This window comes from Spinacia oleracea, chromosome 5, assembly GCF_020520425.1.
Source record: "Spinacia oleracea cultivar Varoflay chromosome 5, BTI_SOV_V1, whole genome shotgun sequence".
Taxonomy (NCBI): domain Eukaryota; kingdom Viridiplantae; phylum Streptophyta; class Magnoliopsida; order Caryophyllales; family Amaranthaceae; genus Spinacia; species Spinacia oleracea.
Genome location: NC_079491.1, coordinates 11670458 through 11695614, shown reverse-complemented (window position 1 = coordinate 11695614; position 25157 = coordinate 11670458). Strand labels below are relative to the sequence as shown.

The following is a 25157-nucleotide window of genomic DNA, read 5'->3' as shown; positions in this document are numbered from 1 at the left end:
TTCTTGTCTGCAAACCCAATTTCAGAATTGATAGTGTCATATCATTGCATTAGGATGGCCATGTTAAAATACACTTCATTCATTCAATAAATATCCCGTGCTGCACGGCAGTTGATTACAACATATATCTGGGTTCTGAGACTAAACAATTTTGCAGTTGATTACAGCATACATCTGAGTTCTAGAATAAACAATTTTACAACATGAATCGTAATACCTACCTACAGAATACAATCTCCTATAAGGTCCTTCAAAATGCAGTCCCGGAAAACACCACTATGCTCAAGTTCAGTGCCTTGACTTACTGCTGCATGCTAAAATGCTCAGCAGGTGGCCACTGTGCCAATGTAGCTAAATTTGGAGATGTCAGCAATCAATGGCTGTTTCGGGCTGCTACCATCTTCCATTACTTTAGATTCTTCTGAATAATCACTGCCAGGTACATCTACAAGTAACTCACTGTCATCATCAACAATTTTCTCTTCTTTTGCTGGAGAAGTTTGTTTCTGTACAAAGGAACGTGGAGTAAAATTCAAACAAAGAGCAAGGATTTTGCGATTAAAAAAAATGGAGTTAATTTTAATTTTTATCTATAGCAAGTAATTTGGCTGTCATCAAGGGTAATATAAAAAAGTAACAGAGAACCTCATGTTTTCATTATTTGTTTCACCTCAGGGAAAAAACGAAAGACTTTTCTTTTAACCATGAATGCTGCAGTGTAATAAAGTTCAAAACACCGATTCTATTTTACAGAAAATAGGTGTCCAGTACAACTATAACTGACTCAAATAATTCTTGAACTTGAAGAATATAAAATAAATTACCTTAAGCGGAGTCTGACCTTTATTTTTTGTTTTGTAACTCCCCTTGGCCTTCTTATATAACTTATTTTCCATACACCATTGAGTACGTTGGGATGCAGTAACATCAGCATGACATGCCACACATAGTGTCCTCATGTTTTCTAATCTGCACTCACCTGCAAAGTTGAACCTTGTGAGGGCAGCTCAGAGACGTAACAAGTTAACAATACGATCACAAAGGAAAAAAGAAGGTGGTGAATGTGGAATAAATATATTGCAAAAGACCAATGCTTCATCCCGGAATTTAGTTGTAGTTCATGAAAAAATCCAAGAGACCACCATTTAACAGACATTTATCTTAGGCAAGGGGAATCATGAGCAATAGAAGGAGGTATAAGAGATTAAAAATCAACTCATAGTCCTACAAATTGCATTTGCACTACAAGTTGAATTATTTTGCCAAATAAATGAAGGATCCATCACAGAACGAGACCATCGAGGACAGAAATCCAATGGTAAAAACATGCAAATTGAAGAGATGTATATACCAAGCTGCCAACAAAAAAGAGATGTAACACACCTCCTCCATTGAACACAGCAATTATGTGGTCTGCATGCCAGGCGTTTCCTTCAGTTGGTTCACGAACAAGTTTATCCATCCTGACAAGGTAAAATATCATATTATGTTTCAGAAAAGACAACAGTCCAAATGTTAATCACAGTACAATAAATAATGGTGTGCATATGAAAAAAGTTTCCGATAATCTAAGAATATTTGGATACTGGTAAGTCCTGAAAAACATAACTCATGACCAATTACCAAACATGCATAACTATTGACCATGACAATATAAGACCATCACGAGCCACAAGGCCCATAACTGAAGTAGAGTGAAAATTGCAAAATATGATATGTCTCCATACATTTTTTTGCGCTTAGACAATTGCGGTGCCACACGTTCGATATACTTCCCACGATCCTCCACCGATAACGGCTTTAAGTGCTGCACGAGCTTGTGGCAATCCAGTTGACAGTTGGTGCAAATACCATGTTCAATTTCAAAAAGTTCCTGAAACATCAAACTGCAGTTCTCAGGACATAAAGAATGTGAAAGACAAGTATCACATTAAAACTGACGAGTGTGAGATGCAAACCTGACGAAGGAATCTGCCACTAGTTCTTAAGCGATACTCTTCATAACAGGCATTTGAACAGTAAAGATCAGAGAAACCCTTGGGCTTCTTGGCGTTGATATCTCTGAAAAGCAGAGAGTTAATTCCAGTCATCAATTAATGTATTTAAAGATAATACAAAGGCATACTCACTGGCAAGGATTCTGACATAATTTGCATAGTGGTTCATCCATCAGCGTCCAGTATTGAATGTATAGTTTCTTATTCCCTCTATCATCACAGAGACTAACTTCCTTAACCACTGCATTAGATCGAAGAGGGAAGCTTATTTCACATAACGGTGTATGCCTTCTCTTGCTTCCTCCTTTCAGAAGTCCCTGTTAAGATGCACTCAGTTTGTTTTAGAAGAACGTGATTCTAATAATACAATATGTAAAGAAGTTCATGGGCAATGAATATACATTACTATCATGGTTGTTGCTTTCACTGAGACGCAATAGTTCGATGGCTAGAGGTAACTGCAAAGGTCTTCCAAGCAACTTTCTCTTTTCAATGAGTTTCAAGTTCTTCCACTCATTTATGAAGCTCACAATAGCAAGCTGGCAAGTAGGATTCTCCTTGATGAAGGCAGAAGTCCACTCACTGGGATCAGCAGAAAATTCCTCTAACCGGAAATTTTCAGATAGCGATCTTGGTGCTGAATCTTCTTCATGGTCACAAGTGCACAAGTGGATTCTTCCAGTATACCGACTCACCTACAACTCAAGTAAAATCTATACTGTCATTTCTTGTCAGGCAATTAAAATTGCAACTTGTAGGTGAAGGTCACATCAGAATATATTTTCCAGCAACGTGGAAATGAACTGGAAGTACCAGGTTTAGCATTCAACAAGATCAGAATCAAACTCTAAAAAGTACCATTAGTTAGGGTTTCTTCTACTTCAATAAATGAGAATCTTTCTTGAATCAAACAAGGAAAAGAAAAACAAATGGATGGATGGATCTTGGCCGTGTGGCTTGTTTTGATGCACCAAGGAACAAGTGTCACCCTATGAAGTGCAAAGCTATTTGCCTCCGTACAACTTGTAGCGTGCCTAGGTACACGAGCCATTATTCAAGTTCGAAGCAGAAATTTTACAGTTATTGCATTTACCAAAATGCAAAGAATTCAGAATGAAGGGAAAGAACGCATAGATACCTGGAAAGATTGAATTAGCAATTCAATAATCTCAGCCTGAAATAATTGGCAATAATCCGCAATCTTAAATGGTGCCATGCTTTGATAACTTCCATCTGACCATTCCTTAACTAACAAGTAACTCCTAATACAATCATTCACCAAGATCCTGAGTTCAAGGGCTAAAATTCTCCACATTAACTATTTTTAAAATAGATACAAACTTCAGCAGCTAATGTGGGAATTGAGATCAATTTGCTCTTGTTAGACAGCATAATATATTTGTGTATCAAAAATTCAAAATATCAATCATATACATGGCAATTCATACATAAACTCGAACAATTTCACGCGCTCACTGCTTCTAGAGGTGCATAGAAAGGGGACAGAATGAGATAATTTGACAGGAAGGAGTATAATAAGTAAATGAAGTGACAAGATAGGTATAAATGCTCACCGCGAAGCGCAGTGAATCCATATTTACTTGGACAGAGCTCTGAGCTATGGTCAAACAATCAGTCTCATCCATAGTCAACTCCTCTGCCACATCAACCTTTTCATCGGCCTGCATAACACACTGAACATAAAAATTATCACCTATGAAACCAGGAATGATGAAAAACAAAGTCCTATTTGTAGCATGTACAGATAAAGAAAATATGATAATCTCTATTCAACTAGGACCATACATGTCGATAAATCCAGCAACATTGTTCAGGTATAATTTCAGACCAGAAGCCTGATGTTCAGGTAACATAATGAGCTGCATCCTAACCTGTGTAACTATATATATATATATATATATATATATATATATATATATATATATATATATATATATATATATATATATATATATATATATATATATAACATCTAGATTTATAAATATGTGAAAGTCAAAAGCATTAGGCTATGGGTTCCACTGACTCGAGCTTACCTAACCCTGTAATCATCTTCACTATTCCAAGATGTTTAGGATAGGGTAATGTCCTCCAACAAGGTAATTTTTGTGCCAAAATGGGAGAACCCAAGATTTTAGCCCTATGCAATAAACTAATAAAAGCAAACCCAATTGAGCTATTTCAAAAAGAATGAGCATTCTACATTTTTTTTCCTATATTGTTTGTACATAGGATTTTCGGGGTAGTTCACAATGCCGAACCATAAATTAAAGTAAGAAAGAAAAGGCAAGAGAAATAAAAGACAATTTCTAATTATGTTCAGAGCATGGTATCCCAAGACAACTAACAATTCTGGAGTTCTAAGAATTTAGAGACGAAAACATCATGAATTGGAAAGTTGCAATCATTAATAACCATTTCAAGTTCTCAGTTACCTACCTTAACATCAATATCATAATCTGCTCCATTCTGCTGTACTTTTTCATCTGTTGGACACTCTTCAAAAGATGGAGCAGCATAACTTGAATTCACACTTTGATATACATTCATGTTTGTAATACATGACACATTTTCGACCTGTTTGTCATTAAAATGCATTTCACGTCAAATGTTTACACAAGATATGGACATCATGCTTCAAGAAAACCAATTTCCCAATATTTTTTTAACAGTCACATTCATGGAAACTGGTTTTTCTTTGAATAAATTATCATGTCCTTCAGTCTCTAATGCGCTGTCCACCAAGTTCCAAGTTTTGTAATTTCATATTTTAACCTTTTTTGCTGTTTGGTGGGTGGGAATGAATATTGGAATGCTGCTAAATTTGTAAGAAAACTCATATTTCAATGCCCATGTTAATGCTAGTTCACCCCAGAGTATCTATTGTTCTTCATAAATTCATGACAAACCACACGTGTTTGGAATGGAGTAACTTTACCATGACACTTTCCTCACTAATTTCCATTAATTCATTCCCATTACTGCCAGTTATTACCATGGAGTACGAAACATACTGTTTGAATTTCTCTTTCTTGACAATAGTAGCAGTCTGATATTAATTCTCGATTTAATTCGACTGTCACTCCTCTATGTTCCCTTATTTTTATACTTCTTTTAATGAAAATTCAATGTCCTGTCCTCCTCCCAATTTCTTTATTTGGTGCATCCTATTTTCTTTACTTTAAAATGAAGACATGAGAATCCACTCCGAGGAAAGAAAGAAATAGTACCGCAATCTCTCTTATTGCGTCATACTTCCCATCAATTGCAGATGAAACACGTTGCAGGCTCCTGTTAAGCCTTCGCCAGCATGATTCGTCACTTGTGTCCTAGAATATCAAATAACCTCAAGAAAATTAGACACAAAGATAACATAATCTATTATAAGGGTATGATAACCAAAAGAGAAGGGGGAAAAACCTTTGCACAAAATATGTAAATGTTGACTGCGTTGGTTTGTCCTCTTCTGTGTGCTCGATCCTCGGCCTAAACAAGCAACCCCAAGGGTTAATCAAACTCTTGCTTGAAATCAATCAAAATATGACTAGCCATACAGGTAGCAACCTCGCTTAATACATGGTTTTGAAAAAGAGCTATTGCCAAGACAGTTCAAGAGTTAACAAAAGGAAAAGAGTTTTCAGAAGATTGACCTCTGACAAACTAGCAGGGAAGAGTAATGGTATGTTAAAGATCCAAATACTTCCAACTTAGGCTATGCTCTCTTCAGTTTATTCTTATTCTTTATTCTTGTTAAAATCAGACCAGATTATTTTTGTTACCAAAGAAGGGGGTTACAACTAGCTGCTAGAACAGATAAGAGCAAAACAAAGAAGCTCCAACAACACAACAAACAAGAACAAACACTACACCTAAACTAGTTCAATAGGAACCGTTTTTTACTAGCAGTAGCTCTACAGGTTACCCTGAACCTTATATCATGCAGCACCTCAACAGGACTCCTGCAACTCTGATTGAACACCATTGCGCTGGATCCAAACCCCATAGATGCACTCAGCAAAGTACATCAGCAAAATCTTGTGTCTGTCACCAGTTCTTTTAGTTGCTTTCAGAATCCAAGTTAACTCCTGCTCAAAAGTAAGTGGCCTCCTTGAGAACTGAAGACTATGTAAAATCTTCTGCCAAAAACCAGTAGCATATTCACGCTCAAAAAAGAGATAGGACACTGATTCAGAACTCTTGGAACACAGTGGACATTGATCATCAGTGATCACCTTCCATGTCATCGGTCTGTCTTTAGTAGGCAATCTATTCCATAATGCTAACCAGGTGATGAAAAGGCTTTTAGGAGTAGCTGAGTTATTACACACAATCCTTCTCCATGTCACTTTCAAAAGAGATGGGACACTGGGTTATTTATTTATTTTTCCGTTTGCTTATTGACAATATATCTTTAATTCCTTATTTTATAAAATTATGAAAATTAGATATTTGAAAAATACACATTAAGACAATCCAATAATACCTCACTACATTATGTTTTTTCTTATATATTGACGTATAAATATGGTCAAGTTCAGCCAAATCAGGAGATCATATCAAACCTCATATAACATAATCCCTCTATAGATATGGTCAAAGTTCACAAATTCTTTACCATGACAAGGGAAATGGTACAACAACAAAAGAGAGGAAATAGTTAACTCTAGACATAGGAAATACTAAGGGGTCCCTACAAGGTTTAACTAGGAGTTTTGCTTATAGGATTATACCCCAGTTGTCTGCTGAAGGGAGACCCTAGAAGGCCTTTTTTCCTTCTGTTTGTGTGCTATTCTCTCAAACTTGGAGGTCAGTAAGCATGTATTCTTTTTCTAAATCTACTTTACCTTTGGCTTGGAAAGAGTAGGCGGTATGCTTTCCTATAAGCTTCACAATTTCCTACGAAGTACTCTATAAAACATAGCAAAAAAAAATTGTTTGCTTTCAATGGTATGCCATCCTCGCTCCATTTCTCTCACTTCATTTTCGCGGCACTATTCTCACTCTTTTCTATCCATTCACTTTGAAATTCAAGAAATGGAACTTATAAAATAATATTTTAATGGATCTTCCTAAAAGTTTCAATTAAATTTATACCACTTTTGGGATCTTCCTAAAAGGTTTTAGCTAGGGTATTTTGATATTTGCAACCTTTTAAGTTTCATGTTTTATATTTACCACCTTAAAAAATGTAATTTCATATTTACACTCTTAATTTTATAAAACGTTTTATATTCACCATCTCTTAACGGATTTCATCCAACTATTCGTCCATGTGGGCCCTACTTAACAAATTTCTTTAATTGCAAACCTAATGAAAGAGGAGGGAAATTAAAGAAGTTGGTTAAGTAGGGCTCACATGGACGGAAAATTGGATGAAATCCGTTATAAAGTGTTGAATACAAAACGTTTCATAAAATTAAGGTGGTAAATACAAAATTATATTTTATAAGTTGGTAAATACAAAACCCTGAAACTTAAAAGAGGCAAATATGAAAATTTCCTTTTAACTAATGTAATTTGTTTTACAATTTAAAGACGGATTGATCCAATTACTTCTATTAACTATAACTATTTATGATGAATTCAATTGTTTACTCATGTTTTCTTACTTTTTTTATGGATTTGAATTTGATCAGAATCTTGCTAGGTGGAAGTTTGGGTAGCACCGGTCAATCCCCGAAGGTTAGAATTTGATTTGCCTCCTATTTATCGCTTCAACTTGGATCGTCTTTTAGGGTTCCTTCACTACTAGGAATAAGGAATCGGCAACTAGAACTCTGAAATTATCTAATAGACCAATTGAAAAGTTTCAAACTGAAATTTGGATTCCGATGTTACCTAAAAAAATTTAATCAACTCCAAGTTATCGTAATTGTATTCTTATGGCATCATCTCCTTCTAACTGATTTTTTTTTTTTTCTGTTTTGATCATTATAATGTTCGTGAGTGATGAGAACATTAAAATGATCTTCATCACAAGCCTCACTTGCCACATGGATAGGTGGTGGATGTTGCTACTGGACAGAGGGTTGAGGTCTTGATTCAAGTCCCTAATGGACCAAGGAGGCAAGGACCAAAATGACCAATGTTATTCAAGCCGGAAAGATTGGGGAACTAGATGATGGATGAAATTTTGAGTATGATCACAACTTCTTTTTTCGTTTTAAGAAGGTTTTCCTACTTTTTTTATATATTGACAAAAAGGGATTGAGTATATGAGTTATCAAGGGATGGTTTAATATTTTAATGGGTATTGTGTCGTTTTGGCTTCAAATTATTTAGAATAGAAAATGTAAGGGGGGTTACCTAATTGTGTTTAGTACTTTTGATGGTTGTTACCTAATACTCCGTAAAATATATTTTCTATGTTAAAAAAAAAAACAGATTTCCTCACTGTTGTAAGTTCTGATTAATGTGATGTCCATTGCCAATTTTATTGCAATATAAATTTCTCTTTTCCAGAATAACTTGTAATTACAAAAACAAAAGGTTCTTTTTTGTATAAAAACAATTTTTGATTGGGTTTCCAAATCAGTGCATAGCACAGAACTAACCTCTCTACAAAAGTATACCCCAAAAAAAATGGTCATGTGAGATCTGGCTAGAAATGTCACTTTTTAATCGACAAAGGTGCGCGTTGGACGGTGGAGTAAAAATGGAGCAACAAAAAAAACAAAGAGGAAGTATATATCAGTAGTTTTTAAATTTTTGTAATCATTCAAGTGTTTTGGGCTTCATCATACTATCAATTACCAGATCAACAATACCTGCTGCAAGGAAGTTGGATCTTTGGGGAGCTCCAAAAAGACAACATTACGAGCAGCTGAAAGATCCAGTCCTGCATAGCCAACTTGAATTCCAATAATTGCAATCTTGACCTACATCACATAATCGCTGAATATGAATAAATACAGACCAACAGATGTTTATGCTTGTCCAAAAATTATTGTTAGCTTTAAGTTCATTATAACTCTTTATATTGCTTATAATAATGCAAACAATCTGGGAGGATTTACCCACCGTTTCACCCTCATATATCCATCTACAAATAAAACAGCTTAAAATATTCTTTTATTTTCTTTCAAAAACAAGACAAGTAGATAATGTGTCTCTGCAATAGAAACTAAACAAAGATGTAAAAGCATGTCATTAAATAAAAAAGAAACATTCTGCAATATTTCATACAAGTATTTACTTTTAGGCATTTGCTAGACAAGAAAATTAGTCAACATTTACAGATATTAGAAATTACAAAGAACGGAAAGAGTTGAGGGCGCACGGGTAAACACAATATGAATAGGAAGACATATACATTGAACTCGCATGACTGATAATAGTATTAGGCCACTATCTCTTGGCATTACATTATTTCCTTTTGCAGGAGAGAAAGAACCCAAAGAGAAAAATAAAAAGAATAAATACACACAGAGTAAGTGAGTGAAAGTGACAGACAGATGGTAGGGGAAATAAATTAAATTCTATATGCAAATTCTAATACAGACGGAAATTATAAAGCATCAACTAATGACAAGATTAAGAGCTAATGACCTCTTTTAATGACTGGAATGACTTCACAGCATCTTGCCTGTCGCAATCAGGTACACTACCATCAATGCGTACAAAACCAATGCCTTTGTTACAAATGAATGCCTGAAAATGGGAGACCCTCTATAAGAATAAACACAAGAGGTGAATACACATAACACTTACAGATAGCTAATCACAGTTAGGTTTTCTTTTCTTGTCTATCTAATTTTAGGTTTTTAACTTTATGCGTAACCATTGATCCATAAAAAGGTGTCACTTTAATGAATTAATGGAGTCAATTTTATCATTGTGCAATCACTTGTTGAAATTAAATGTTATGAACCAAACAAAACCACTACCACGTTCCATTTGCAACTTCACCATTGACGGATTACTGATTTACAACTTCCACAGGAAGTTCACAGAACCACAAACAGAGTAAATTGTCAACATCTCAAGCGAAAGGAAAATGAAGAGGCCCTCACCTGTAATTTATCTAGGACCTTGAGATGGTGAGCAAATATTATCATTTTTTGAGAACTCGCATTCACCTCAGTATTATTTGAGTCATCTCCTTCAGTAAATATAGGGTGAAGGGAAAGCCAGTCAAGAAATCCAAGCACCTTGGAAATACCAAGCACTTGATCAGAGAGCTCTCGGTCATGCCCTCCACTGTCTGCAGACAAAAGGAAAATGCATCACCTCAAAGTGAAAACCATCTGATGCCACCATGAGAATCATATTTACTTTGAAACCTGAACCACAATCTTAGACATTAATCTATTTCTCTTCACTACCTTGTCAAATCTACCATATCAACACATACTAGTAGAACTGTGAAGCATGTAAGCATCATTCTAAAACCAAATTTAATCTGGTTACTAGTAAAATAATAATGATATGCCATTCCTTTACTCATGGTTTTAGGCAGATTAATTGACTTCTTACTTTATTTTGTGATAGTTGGGTATTATTTTAATATAGTTAGTGGGATGTGGGCAAATGCATTTTATGAGGGGTGCGAGCTCGGGGTCTCTTTTTTAATGTTTTTATAGAGGATAGGAATTAAAGTGGGCCTTAATGGGGAAGACTGGGTGAGTGAAATGATAAAGAAATGTTGGGTCCATCCCATTTAAGGAAAGAAATAGAAGTACGTCAAGTAATTCTGAACTGAGGGAGTATCTATTACTATATACTTAAAGAGACACCGGGAATGACACATGTCACTTCCTGGTGCAATTTTTTCCCGCCAAAAGCCTATTTCATAAAATATATCTAATTTATTTATTTATTTAGTTTTTAACAGTTTTTATAAATGATTTATGTATGGAAACAAAATATTGGCTTACTAAATAAGACAATAATAAATACCACATAATAACTTGCTTAACATTATATTGAACTATTTCTGTCAAATCGGTATATCAATAATAGAAAATACATTTAGTCAATATTTTGATCAAATTAGCATATTATGCATATAAAATATGTAATACGTAAAGATTCACATCAGATGATTAAATATGAATATGTTCAAGATTTATTAATAATGCATTATGTTTAAGAGAAGAAATATTTTATAAAAAATATGGTCAAACAATAATTTTAAAATATCCGTGCATGCACGGGACATAATCTAGTTTGACACTAAAAGCATCCTCCAAACAAAACATTTGTAAGAACTGGGAAGTGGTATAATATCTAATAAAATTGAAGGAACATGCAGAATTTATACTGACTTTGTAATGAAACAGCCATCCTTACAACTCTTGTCTAAACATTGGTGCAAATTTATGTTTTTTTTTTTCTTTTTCTGAAAGCAATTTACAACCTAGCAATAACTTGAGGGAGACAAACCTTCTTAGAGGAAACCCCCCCCCCCCCTTCTCTCAAGAAATTGCAAAACACAATAGAGGGTACACAACCTCCTTAATACAACCATTTACAAACCAGGGGAACAGGACAAAAACTTCACAAAGAATAGAGCCAAGACAAGTCTGCTGCCTTACCTTCGCTACCTATAATCTATACAGTTCTGTGTTTGACTAAGTATTGGGTTTCCTTTACAGTGTTGCTGATCAGTTGAACCCTTAATGTTCCAATGTGAATATATTTGTATTATTTTCAAGCAAAATGACAATTTTGGAAAAAATAGAAAGACAATTCAAAAGTCATGGCAGTTGAGAATCTGACACTAAACCCGAAAAAAAAATCTCAAGAAGCAGTTGAGAATCTGCGTATGGTAGACATCCTGGATTTCCTGACACCCAACCAAGCAAAGATTGTAAGAAAGGCCAAAGCCACTACAGGTCTCACTAGTTTCTATAACCAAACCCTGCATAGAACGAGCCAAGTCTCTATGAAGACATTGAAAAGAATCCACATAAGACATAACCCTAGATTCTTCTATTCTGCAAACAAAGAAGACACGTGTCATTAGAGCCTTAATGGCGTGAAGTACAGTTTTCGGATCGCTTGCTTGCCCTAGTTTAATCAGGTAAACAACCCACTAACCCAGCATAATACAGTTACGGAGATATTATATGAATACATCTGTTTCTATGCTGAGGTGCCATGCGGAAATAGACTGGTATATTGCTGTCTGATCCCATACAGAATTATGCGTCAATCTCTAAATTATGCATACGCCGTATTCATAATGGTTGAGATCTCAATACGCAAGAAAGCAAAAAATAACAAAGATACATCAGTGCTAATGCGTTACAGAAAACTTGAAAACACCTGCTTGCTAAGTTTTTGTATCTTCATCTATTATTGCAGTACATTTGTGAAAAATTCATACGTATTGCGTACAATAAGGTCTTTTCCTAGCTCCTACATGTAGTTGTTAAATGGAATGTTTACATCTAAAAGCTCAGAAGGCGTATAAACGGGTTTTGAGTGCTTTATTGTAATTTAGGCAAATCTGAACCCATGCATGATCACCCCATACCATAAGCAAATGGGGAAAAGGAATATATAGTAAGAGAAAAACATAACATTGCAAACTAATTTGAATCCCATACCATACCATTTTCATCATCTTTAGCAGCGTGATTGGTCGTATGTGACTCTCCCGCATTTTCAATAACACTCCTCGCGAAAGCAATATCTGATTTTTTTAATGTCAAGCTTATAATTTGTCGACGCTTAGGCGGTAACTGGACTAGCAAATGCTCCTTCAAGCGCCGTATCTAGAAAATATTGTCAAATACACGTAAGATGGAGATCTGTAGTCATAGAAGATAAAGAAACCCAAATATCTGCAAGAAACAAAATGTGTAACAGTAGAAACTCAAATTTTCATCAACCAATAAACATTATACTAGTTAAATGCATCATTTCATTATCATTACCCCATTGCTTTCAAAGAAGCTCCTGCAACAAGTGGGGTAAGGGGAGATCGGACATACGCAACCTTACCCCAACAATTGCAGAGAGGTTGTTTTCAATTGACCTATAAATGATAACGGGACGGAACGACCATCTTCTACTTCATGGAAAGGAAGCGAAGAGGTTTTGAGAGCCATTTTGAATTTTTCCATTATATCCCAAAGCCAAAAGAACAACGCAATTTTTGGCTACGTCATAAATGGCCACTAGTTAAATGCATATGATAGAAAAAACCTAAGATGCAATTAGACGAACAGATGCATAACCAAACACAGAACAGAGGCTGACCATGACAGTTTGTCTAAGTAAAACATTCAGCTCCTCCAAACGAGCACCCCTTGAATAATCCTACAACAGATACAAGAAGATTTGATTAAACGTCTTGCAAAGAATTCAGAATCTTGCAATAGGTTCAGAAGTCATTACTCCTACATAGCAAAGGGACTTGAATATCCTCGATCAGATCTGAGAAAATATATGGACCACTTGCTTGCTTCTGTACAGCAACAAGACAAGTAATTAATGTCTCTTACGGACAATATTAGGGTTAGGTAGTATAATTTTCATGCAACAAGCCCAGATTTACTTTTGAGGATGACACTAGTTCTTAAGAGAGGGAATAAAAAGCTCAGAAGCAGCTCAAGCTAATTTGGAATTATTTTACAGCAAGGTACAAGCTTATATTTGTGGAAGAAGGGATTGCCCAAGATACCTCAACCAACCAAGAAAACTAATTCTCCAATGTAGGTTGGGTGAGAAGGTTGGCTACGTTGAGATATGTCTGCCATATGACTCAGATAAAGACTCAATCATTTAATATTTGTCTCAATCAGAATACACAAAAGAGCTCAGAAAGCAATCACACTACTTACAGAAGACCATAGTTGAACAAAAATTCTAAACAGTAACTTATTTGATAAGTAAATAGTGTAACCAATTTATTAAATGAAAATACCATGCTTTTCTTGAACAAAAGACATAATTTCTTCCTTAATAAGGATGAGGTTATCCAAGTCCAATGAAGGACAAAAGATTTACCATGAATGTCTTCCCATTTAAATCCTTGACTAGTTTTGGAGCGCAGTAAGTTTTTGCAAATTCAAACTTGTCATTACCCAGCAGACCAGGCCTGAAAGGGGAAAAATCACATTAGAAATTGACAGGAAAGGTAGATCTATGCTGCAAGATGTGGTCCCAAAGACACTCACCATAACATATTTATCTGATGATAGATATCAAACGGCCTATGATCACCTAGCAAGGATTTCACTGTTAAGACATTTACTGCAATGGAAAGAAATTTATCCACAATATGACAAAATACCAAAAAAAAGGGGGGGCAAGAGTTCATGATGATGATTCCATTAATTGCAGCATTGAAGCCTATGGTCGCAACCTTGACAAAGATGGTGTCCCTGACAGCAGAATTATGTGTTTAGCCCCAGACGCCACATCAAGAGCAGCTTTTATCTGCGACAATAATTGACACTACATATAAATGACATGCAGTTGTATCATCCACAGTCATAAAAATATAACCATAATATTTATCTCCAAGCGGAAGAAGGATAGAGTAATCTCCAACTAATAGTAATAAGCCTAGTACAAATTCTTTTCTTCATGTCCAACTCTGACCGGATTTTAAAAGTTCTTTTCATTAACTAATTTGGACTAGACTGATACAGGAGTAACTGTAAAGAAAAAGAGTGGCTGCCGAAATGGTAAATTAACAATGATAAATCGAAGTTGGTGTGCCTCTACATATTTTGCAATAAATTGGATAATGTAATCCCCGTCTATGACTACATTCTACAGTTTTCACTAAGATCATCAACAACTAGCACATTACTTACTCTCAACTACGTGTAATTCAACAACACATGACTCCCATTTTTCTTTTTCATTGTGTGTTTTGAAAAAGAACCCTTTGCATACAGAACAAAAAAATTAACTAGAAAAGGAAAAAAAGGTGTACAACATTAAAAAGACCATGAGTATCCTACATAGAAATACTAACACAAAACATGTGTCAAACTAAATATTAACATCACTTGAAGCCTAGACCAATTCAGTGTCAAGGATAGCCATCTAAGGACCTTCCCATAGAGTTAGAGATATCAACGAGCCAAGCCGGGTGAGTATTTGGATGTTCGAGTTAGGGTTGGTAAGAAATTTTCGAGATTTAGCTCTAGTCGAGCTTAACCGAGCTTCTATTTTGCCTGTTCGAGGTTGGCTCGTTTAAAGTTTTCATTGTTCGGGCTTAGTTCACGAGTAACTCGTTTATATTCGAGCTCGAGCTCAAGCCAAGCTAGATCAATATAACCGAGCTTTTAATAAATGAGCCTTAGTAAACGAGTAGATCAAGTTTAAACCAACATATTAATAAATATAATATTGGTTTTAAAAAATAACTAATTCAAAAAAAAGTTTGCAATGTAGAGTTAGTAGTACTATTTTATAATCTAAATAATATATGCATAGTATCATTAATATATATATTTTGTTAACCTTTTATGACATTTACTATAAATAAGGAGTATTAAATTTTATTTTGAAATTTTAAAATTCAAGGTTGAACGAGATTTTAAACGAGCTTATTAACGATCACGAACGAGTTGTTCGTGAGTAACGAGTTTAACATCAAGTTGTTCGAGCTAGTATCGGTTATTCAACGAGCTTGAAATTTTTGTTCGAACTCGTTTATTTTAGTGACCTAGCTTTGACCGAGCTTGTTCACAAGTTGTTTACAAAATATCGGCTCATTGACATCCCTGCATAGAGTTTCATATTCTTATGTTATGACTCCCAAAGCTAAAAAAAGCTCAGCACAAGACCATAAACCAATGTATAGAAAGACTCAAGGCGCACCGAACAGGATTCCTGCCTTTGGTTAGGGTGCGCCTAGAGGCCCTAGACTAAATCACCTCGCCTAGGCAAATAAAGGCGCTTCACCCGTATTGACCATAGTGTAAAGTCAGCCAAGTGGCCAGCGCGACGCATGGAGTCCATCAAGAACCCCTTAATCTTCGTTACCAACTTTACTTTCTAAAATTTTATTGGAGAGTGTAAAAGGAGTAGCATAAGACATGGTGAGGTATTTGTAAAAGAGCTACTATGGAAAACTTTGGGAGGAAAAATCTACCATGAACGCCATGGATTTCTATAGACGCACAACAAGTAGAGAGCACCCCCTTGAGCGGTGAGGATGATCTCCTCTAAGTGATTAAAGTTAGACGGGAGATTTTGGAGATAAATCATAAAGAGAAATAGTAGAGTAACAATAATAATGAGAGATACATGTTTAATACTTTGATGTCACCAAATGAGGGGAAACTATAAGGCTCCTAGGAACTGGAGGTAATGAAATCATGATATCATAAGTTCATAACTAAGATAACTAATATTTTTGCAACTAGTAACAAAGCTAAAGGTTTTTTAAAAGCAAATAGACAAAAGCAGCCAAATCAGCTTTGAATAGTACTCCAAACATACAAGGGGGGGGGGGGGGGGGAACAGTTTACCTCTCTAGGCTCCACTTTCTTCTTTGAACATCGTATATGATGTGATTCATCAATTATCATGACACCCCATTCCCATTTAAGCATGCTGCCTCGCAAATGACTAAGCATCGTATATGAAATGACAACAATTTTTGGGCGTCTCTTCAAATGCAAAGGATTGTCTTTATGACCAAACACTGAAGAAAATATATGTATTAAGTGTAAGATTCAAAAGGAGACTAACAACATATGCTTCAGTTATGTAATCTGATAAAATTAAAGAAACTAAAGACAGCAGAAACAATACCTATCAAGTTTCTAATAATTAAAAAAAATTCAGAGATTATTTCTGAATTTTCTTTTTGTCACAAGCTGGGCACTTGCGTCTTGACTGGTGTTATTACCATCAAAAAACTATACTCCCTCTGTTCGCTCAAAAGGGCCACTTTGACATTTGTGAGACAAGTTTGTGAGTCACAAAATCGCACATTTTCAACCTATAAAATGCCGAAAATCTATGTAGTTAGCTGAGGGATGAAGTGGTGGAAAACATCACTATAAATCTAAAATGGTGAGTTAATGCTAGTTTTAGTCCTTAAACTTTTGCCCAAAGTTTGAGTTAGGTCCTTGAACTTTAAATTAGCTAGAGTTAGATCTTTCAAAATGGATGATTGTGTTTAAGTGACAAAAAAAAATGATTAATTTTAATACTTCCTCGTTCCCATATTATTGCGCCATTTACCTTTTAGGGAAGTTTCAGAAATATTGTGCCATTTCAATTATAGGAATTAAATATTTGCTTTCACACTACAAATACCCAATATACCCTTACATGTTAACTCTTGTTGATTAATTTAGAGGTTCAATTACATGTGAAGTTTGTATTTTTGTCTTTCTCTTTCTTTCTTTTTCCACTACAAAAAATCTAGTGCCCAAGCCCCATGGTGCAATAAATATAGAACGGAGGGAGTATTAAAATGAACACAAAGTCTTATTTACAAGTGGTGTACAATAAATATTGTGCACCGGACTAAATAACTCAAAATGCTTAAAATTTACTCTTATATATGTAAAACTTATATATATTTTAGTGATAAATTTTTTTATTTTAACAAAAATTAGTTTTTCAAAATCAATAATAATGTATTAAAATTAATCATTTAAACCTTTAAAATGTTTATCTATCAATTTCATAATATTAAAATTACTAAAAACATATTGAAAGTACAAAAAACTAGGTAAAAGTTACAAAATCCTAGTGTACAAGAAATTATACTTGTGCGTGCAAGTATAATTAAAAAAGGGGGAAAATTGAGAAATAAAATTATACTACCTCCGTTCTTAAATGATCTTTACGCTTACTATTTGCACGGTAATTAAGAAATTTTGGTGAGCATGTGATGGTGGGGGTAACAAGTGGGAAAATGAGTGGCTATAATTTGCCCAACAATGCAAGTGGATGAAAATTAATATTAAAGTATTGTGAGTGGGTAAGTTATGTTTGAGTCACATAATAAGATATTGCAACGTCTATGTTGTGGTGGGCCATAAGGGTGTAAATTTAAATTTTATATGCCAAAAATGGAATAAAGTAGAGTGTACGGAACTTTAAGGAACGAACTAAAACGATAAGTGTAAAGAACTTTCAGGAAGGGTGATAGTATAATAGTGTATGTTTTTCCTGAATTCATTTTCTCTCTCCTCCCCCGAAATCCTTTGTTGCAAATCTTCCATCAGTTTCTATGCGTGTTATGATTCATGTTTGCAATCCTGCTCCTCAACCTACGTAATACCACCGCCACTATCGCCACTGCAAGTAGCATCCCACATTCCCAACAACTTGTTTAATTACCTCATAAATCATTATCATATGTTTTTTTCCCTTCAGTTTTCATGGTAATGGAAATCATTGTGGCTGTAAATTAGTTATTATTTTTCAACATTGGGTATCATATGGAATTTGGTGAAAACCAAGTGTTTGTTTGGTTGACATGGGAATTAAATTCCCATAGGAATTGTATTGCACAAGAATTTAATTCCCACATCAATTTCCTAGGAATTGTCCTAAACTTATTTGGTTGACATGAAGGAATTTGCAAATCATGGAAATTTTGAAGTACCTGTGGGGGGGGGGGGGGGGGGGGGGGGGGAGGGGGGTAAGTTCCCATGTTTTGAGGGAATTGTAAATTTGTAATTCCTACATTTTCACATTTTGTTGTCAACCAAACAACTCTACCAATTTCAAATTCCCATTATTTCAATTCCCCCATTTTTTTGGCCTACCAAACAAGAAAAACCTATAAAGTGGTAAAGGTGAAGAAGTAGTTGGGATTACTCCTTATAAATTTGTGACCGCGGTATAAATTATATCAAACCAGTCTTTAAATTTCTTTTTTGGGTTTCAGTGGTTTTTCCGTAGTGTGCTGAGGCGATCTGAAATGAAAATAGAGAACAGAGAAAGTAAGAAGCATAAGATGGATTGCAGGAGAAGAAATGAACGAAAGAAGATGAAGAAACGGGAAGTAAGGGGGTGATTGTATCAGATAGTCCCACATAGGAGATTGTTACCTCAGCATTCGAGAGGCTGAGTACTACAATTACGGAGAGAACAATCAGAATATTCAGTATGCTTTCCTCAGCTTTCTCTCACGCTATTTACTACAAAGAATATTCTCTCTCTCTACCTTGTTTCTCTGACTATAACTAACTCCCTATGACCCCTTTGCTGCTCCTGCCAAGAGCATTACCCTTCTTGTGCCTCCTATAGACTTTCAGTACTGGGGAATGATCAGGTGGATGAAGCACATTTACTTAAATAAAGAACCAAATGCAAAGCCCATAGAATTTTAGGCAGCAGCTAATAGGGCTACTTACAACACACTCCACCACAATACCACACCACACACAAATGTAAACCCACAAATGAAAACGTGAAAACTCTTTTTATGATTACCCTATGAGCAATAGCTATACTTGCTAAAAAAGAGGTATGCTACTGTATAAATGCCAGAAATTGCTCAACCTTGAGGAAATGAAAAATTATAATAACTGAAAGACAAAAGGAAAAATTCTAGGACCAATTAAGCTTGTCAAAAGTTATGTTTTAAACAAGACGAACTGGTAATATGAACAAAGAGTAAAAGTTGCCAACACGAGAAGTTTTTCTCAATCATAACTCAAACCAGTAGACTACATGCAAAAGCTTTTTATATAGACACTCATTGCTAAATCTCAAGTCCAAGTTTTCGGATGAGACAACAATAGCATGAAACTGCATACCACATATATCTGCTAATTACAGTAATCTTACATTTACAAAGACATTATTGGGGAGAACAAAGATGTGTAACATGGACTCCCCCATTCAACCACACTGCAATGCTATAAAGAATCTGGACATAGTTAATGGTAAAGGTTGTCATAAAACAATACCAAGATGGATATCAGCTGGCATATAAGAAGGAAGCCAACGCTCCAGTTCTTCAGCCCATGCATAGCGCAAGATTGCAGGGCATACAACAAGTATTGAGCCTTCATGGGAAAAGCAGCTTGCGATGGCAATGGCCTGAAACCAAGACGACATTATGTAAGTGATGTTCATTACGTTCCAACAGGAAACAAACAACAGACAAGAGAACAAATCAATTTTGATAAAACAAGGTCTACCACTTACTTTGAAACAACGAAGAAACAACTATCTTGAGTCCAATAAAGGAAAAAGATGATTGAGGCAAAGCTTGGGTTCAGCAAAATACTAAAGGAAAGTCAGGAGCAATAGCCCTCAGGTCTCACATCATTCTGAAATTGTGGTTCTTTTATGGCTTCAGAAGTAGTTGCACATATTATCTACATTTATTGAGCTCATCTATAGTAGCCATACTGCAACTGGTCCAAATTCAAGGGCGCACCTAAAGAACACAAAAGAAGAAAAAACCCTGATCTTCCAAGTGTCTTGGAACTTGTACATGACAGCAATGAATTTCGTAAACATTCCTCAAATGTACATGAAAAGTTGAAAACTATGCAAGTGTGGTAGTGGATATTGAGCAAGTCATCTGACCTTACGAATACTTATCTGAACTTCATTTATTTAAACTTTTTAAAATTCATTTCAACTTCTTCAGAATATTTCTTACTGGACTTGTGAAGAAGAAAAGTGAGAACAGGGCCCTACTCAATGAAGGAGCCTGATACTAAAGGTAGTTAATGCCTTAACTAAATTAGGGATTTATCACCCAGTTATCTAAAATAACAGTTCTTGTGCACTTGCAATTTTATTAGCCCACAATTACATATTTTATACCTCATTGAATCAGGCTATAGGCTATAACATAAATAAAATTAAAGGAACAAAAGAAACCAAATGCCAAGACAATAAGAATGAAACATAACATATGACTCCAGACCAGGCAGAAAGCTAAGCTACCTGAAGGGTCTTGCCAAGCCCCATCTCATCGGCAATAAGACATCGACCCCCCCTTTGCAATCCAAATTTCAGTCCGTCAAGCTGAAAAGGCATGAGAGTATCCAACAATTTTCTTGGTAGCTTCTTTACCAGTTCCTCAACCTTCTCATCAGATAAATGCTCAGGCCTACACGGTGTCCATCGTCCTGAAACGTCAGTATTAGAAAGTTTCTCCATCACATTATAAGTCTTCCACGGTATTTCTTCAATTTCTTTAATGTCCTTGCAGTTCTTTAAGCATTTAAGAACTGCATCATAATCTCTAAGTTTATAGACAGACGCCTTCCCACCACCATGGATTTGTGTATAATGTGTCAACAAAACCTAGTCAAAGGAGAGACCACGTAATAACATAAGTCAGTGAAGTTTATACAGAAACTATAACAGCTTTTACATCCACCCAATCACACTACTGTAATTTTATAGAAAACTTGATGAGAATTTTTCCACAACACACATTACTCAAGGTATATAAGCTAATAAGCACACAAAAAGACACCAACTAATATAGTTTCCAATGTTTTTCATCTTATTGAAGAACATCAAATACCAAATATTACTCCGTAATTTCAGAGAAAACATTGTACTGATAATAGATAAACCATGTATTCTTGGAAGCCCAATACAACCTCCACCATTGTCATTTTTCTTTATTCTAACATTTAAATATCGAAACCACTTGGTCAAAAATGGATTGTCAAATGCGGCAATTTTCATCAAACATAAAAGCATATAAGTCAAGAAAAACAGAATCAAATTACAAATCAAACTTATCATGAACTGCATTTTCACAACAAACCATGGTGGACTATGATCGAAGAATACAACAATTATCATGCCATAGAAAAAACCTAGCTTACCATAAGTTTGCAATCTCACAGCATAGCTCACACCGCGAAAAGAAAAAAAACATTTGTCTATCAAACACAATAGGATAATAGTTCAAGCAAGACAAACAAAATACAAATGATGAAATTAATCAAACTTGACATAAATACCACAATTGCCAAACAAATACAAAACCCAAGGAAATTACTAAAGCTTAAACCCAATTCAACCAAAACCCAACAACGAAATGAAAATCCCAAAATGCCCAAATGCTTACATTTGAAAGACAATACTCTAAAATGCGAAAACAATCAGTTTGACCCGGAAAGGGAAACCCTTGAATAGGATCAGGATTAATGGAGAAAGAATCAGGAGAGCAGATTTCGAGTCGAGCCCGAAACCTCGAAGGCGGTGAATCGGGTTCAAATTTTGGGGGAGCAGGGAAACTGGTTGATGGGTGGAATTTTTTGCAGGCTTTGAATGAATTGAAGAAATTTTGTTGGGATGCTTTGCGCTTGCCTTCGGCGAGCTTGGCTTCGGCGAGCAAACGTTTGGCTTTAATCCTTTGTTTTACCTCTTCTGTGAGTTCTGGTGATGGCGGAGATGGGTCTTCCGCCATTGTTGGTTGAAGGTGACTGATAGTACACTACTGTGTGTTTTTTTGAGTTTTGTGGGGGGAAATTGAGCAAAGAGGGGGCTTTGACGAGGAATTAATTTGTCAAGAGTGGGTTATGGACTTATGGGTCGAGGCAGGCTACATCGCAGTCCACCAGCGACAAAAAGACCTCATACTCAGGGAAAAATTACCGATATCGTTTGGCTTTAGTCCGGTAATATGACAGTAATTGATACAACAATGACAGTATTTTAATACAACAATGACAGTACTCATGTAAATGATGATAATGTTTATATAACACTTGTATACATACTTTTATCCATTCATTTAATATGCAATATTTTTATCTATTCATTTAAGTGGTCCTTTACTTTTTCTATTTCATTACACTTGTATACATAATTTCCTTTTTTTGGTGATTGTGATTTGTGACAGTATTTTAATACAACAATGACAGTATATATATAACAATTACAATACTTATATTACCAATGACAGTACGGAGTATATAACAAGTTAGCAACACTTGTACACATTTATTTAAGTGTGGGCCATCTTTCAATTTTTTTTATTTTTTTTTTAGGGTGGGTATGGATTTTTTTTGTCGCTGGTGGACAGCGTTGTAGACTACCTCGTTATAGGTCTAGGACGCAAATGGCTCTTACTGAATGGAGTAATTAATTTGTTCTACCGTAAGAATAAATCTAGCATTTAAAAAGGAAAATTATAGAGGATTTAATAATATGTGTCACCCATCTTTCATCCATTCATTATTTTATTTTTCATAATTTTCTCTTTTATTATTCACCAATATGAAGAATTTTATAGAAATAAGCGAGTATATATATATTGGAGTAATAGCGCTTGTAACATACTTCCTCCGTTTCTGAAAGTTCTTTACGCTTTGGATTACGTATCCAAAATATAAAAACTTTGACCGTAAATTCTCATTATTATATACATCAAAACGTTATAGGTAAGGTCGTGTTAGATTGGTCTCGATATGTATTTTAAGAATATCAACTTTTTATAATTTTTTCATATACGAAATTGGATAAATTAGTAGTTAAATATTGCATTGGAGTCCGTGCAAATAGTAACTGTAAAGAACTTTCAGAAACGGAGGTAGTACATGTGTATTGTACGTGTGCATCATTTTAAAAGTTATTGTTATGACGTTTGATTCTTTAATATTTCGTAACATTTTTGTCATGGGGTTTTCTACCATAACAATCTTGGAAAAGATTCTTTTCGAGATGATTTAGGGGTCGTTTGGTTCTAATACTCAATCGTGAGAAGACGAAATGTTTTCAACAACATAGAAGAAATTAATAAAAATTAAATGAATTTACTTACCAATGTGTATACAAAACCCCTCTATTATGTACATGTACTCCATCAGCTTATAAAAAACATAGGTTAGCACTATAAAATTACACCGTTTAAAAAAAAAATCTTGATCCTTCAATATAACTGAAAATCATCATTTATTTTTGTCATTAGGCTCCCGTTATTGATTTGAATAATTTCTATCAAGTTATTCCCAACATATGGAATTTTTCTTTTTTTATAAAAGAAAAGCGAATAGGAATAATTTTCTTTCAAGACTATATCATAACATAACTAATAAGAAAATTAGATATCGACTAGGGTGTGTAAATCTTGGTTCAGTTCAGTATCAATTATACCTCTATCCGGTTTATAACTCTCTTTTTTTGGGTCATTTTGTAATACCCCATATTTTTATTATTTTATAAATATAATCTTAATATATTTATAACTTATTAAAGCTTTTTTAAAAGTATTTATATGATTTAATAAATCATATAAATAATGCAGGAGAATTTAATGCATTTAATTTTTATTTTAATTAAATGTATTTTAAAGAAAAGGAAAATATTTTTTAATTAATTTTCATAAACGGAATTGGTTTTAAAATAACAAAAGGTCTTGTGCGCACAAGGTGTACAATAAATTTATTGTACACCAAGATAACTTTAACCTTTTTTTTTGTAACTTTAACCTAGTTTTGATTAACTTTTATATTAGTAAAAAAAATTGATAGATAAATATTTTAAAGGGTTAAATGATTAATTTTATACATTATTAGTTATTTTGAAGAAAAAAGCTTTACTAAACTGAAAAAATTTATCACTGAAAAATTGATAACTTTTACATATATATGTTTAACTTTTAAGCATTTTGAGTTAACTTTTACTCCGGTGTACAATATTTATTGTACACCGATTGTAAATAAGAATTTGTGTTAAAATAAAAGATGGAGAAGTAAGAATTAGGAAATAAGGCAATTTGGATAACCTTGGGTTTTCTAAACGTTACTTGAGGTCCAAGTAAGGGTTAGTATAAATACCCAAAAACCAAGGAAAATTGAACCCTGAATTCAATTTGCCTCTCCTAAATTTTATCTTTCTCCTCTCAAATTCTCTCTCTCTCCTCCTTGTTGTGTGGACCAAAGCCGGACAGTAGCCCAACCGAGCTGCCACCCTTGTTGTGCCTGGCTGCCGTGCCCCGCCACCGTCCACCGTCGATGACCCGTCGCCAATGTTGCCATGCATGCGTGGCTTCTCTCCCCTTTCTCTTTTCAATTAACTTATAATATAGACAATGAAATGCATGTACTTGTAGCTTAGTGGTTGTAGCTTAGTGATTTTGTAGATGATGCCAGGGTTTGAATCATACCAAATGGTTATTAATTAATTAATTTATTTTCATTTTCTTGCTTTTTATTTATCCTTTGATGATCCTTTAAATTCTTCGTTTTTCCCTTTTTTGGTCGTTTTTCCCTC

At 34.7% G+C, this 25157-nt stretch overlaps 1 protein-coding gene across 3 annotated transcripts; it reads right to left on the bottom strand.

The window, feature by feature from the left end:
* Positions 1 to 55: 55 nt before the first annotated feature.
* Positions 56 to 22453, bottom strand: LOC110799919 (uncharacterized). Of its 3 annotated transcripts, none has more exons than XM_022005196.2 (23): positions 22009 to 22453; positions 20865 to 21227; positions 19871 to 20003; positions 16460 to 16635; positions 14335 to 14408; positions 14147 to 14182; positions 13977 to 14067; positions 13227 to 13286; positions 12577 to 12739; positions 10031 to 10221; positions 9567 to 9668; positions 8786 to 8896; positions 5439 to 5504; positions 5249 to 5347; positions 4458 to 4595; positions 3572 to 3691; positions 2399 to 2692; positions 2130 to 2314; positions 1959 to 2061; positions 1728 to 1873; positions 1384 to 1463; positions 825 to 979; positions 56 to 506 (listed from the first exon to the last, which is right to left on the bottom strand). In XM_022005196.2, exons 1-23 carry the CDS (start codon positions 22348 to 22350, stop codon positions 324 to 326), a joined length of 3411 nt encoding a protein of 1136 aa, XP_021860888.1. In that variant the 5' UTR covers positions 22351 to 22453; the 3' UTR covers positions 56 to 323. The 3 variants fall into 3 exon arrangements, with proteins under 3 accessions (XP_021860888.1, XP_021860910.1, XP_021860897.1); XM_022005218.2 differs by having other exon boundaries at positions 842 to 979; XM_022005205.2 differs by having other exon boundaries at positions 3572 to 3679.
* Between the last annotated feature and the right edge of the window lie 2704 nt (positions 22454 to 25157).

What these genes read in the sequence shown, in the direction of transcription:
- LOC110799919 (XM_022005196.2), bottom strand. Translation starts at nt 22,350, where the DNA reads ATGGCGGAAGACCCATCTCCGCCATCACCAGAACTCACAGAAGAGGTA. An exon ending in TTATGTCAGAATCCTTGCCA is followed by an intron (nt 2,062 to 2,129) that starts GTGAGTATGCCT and finishes TCTGCTTTTCAG; the next exon opens with AGATATCAACGCCAAGAAGC. An exon ending in TGCTGTGTTCAATGGAGGAG is followed by an intron (nt 980 to 1,383) that starts GTGTGTTACATC and finishes TCAACTTTGCAG; the next exon opens with GTGAGTGCAGATTAGAAAAC.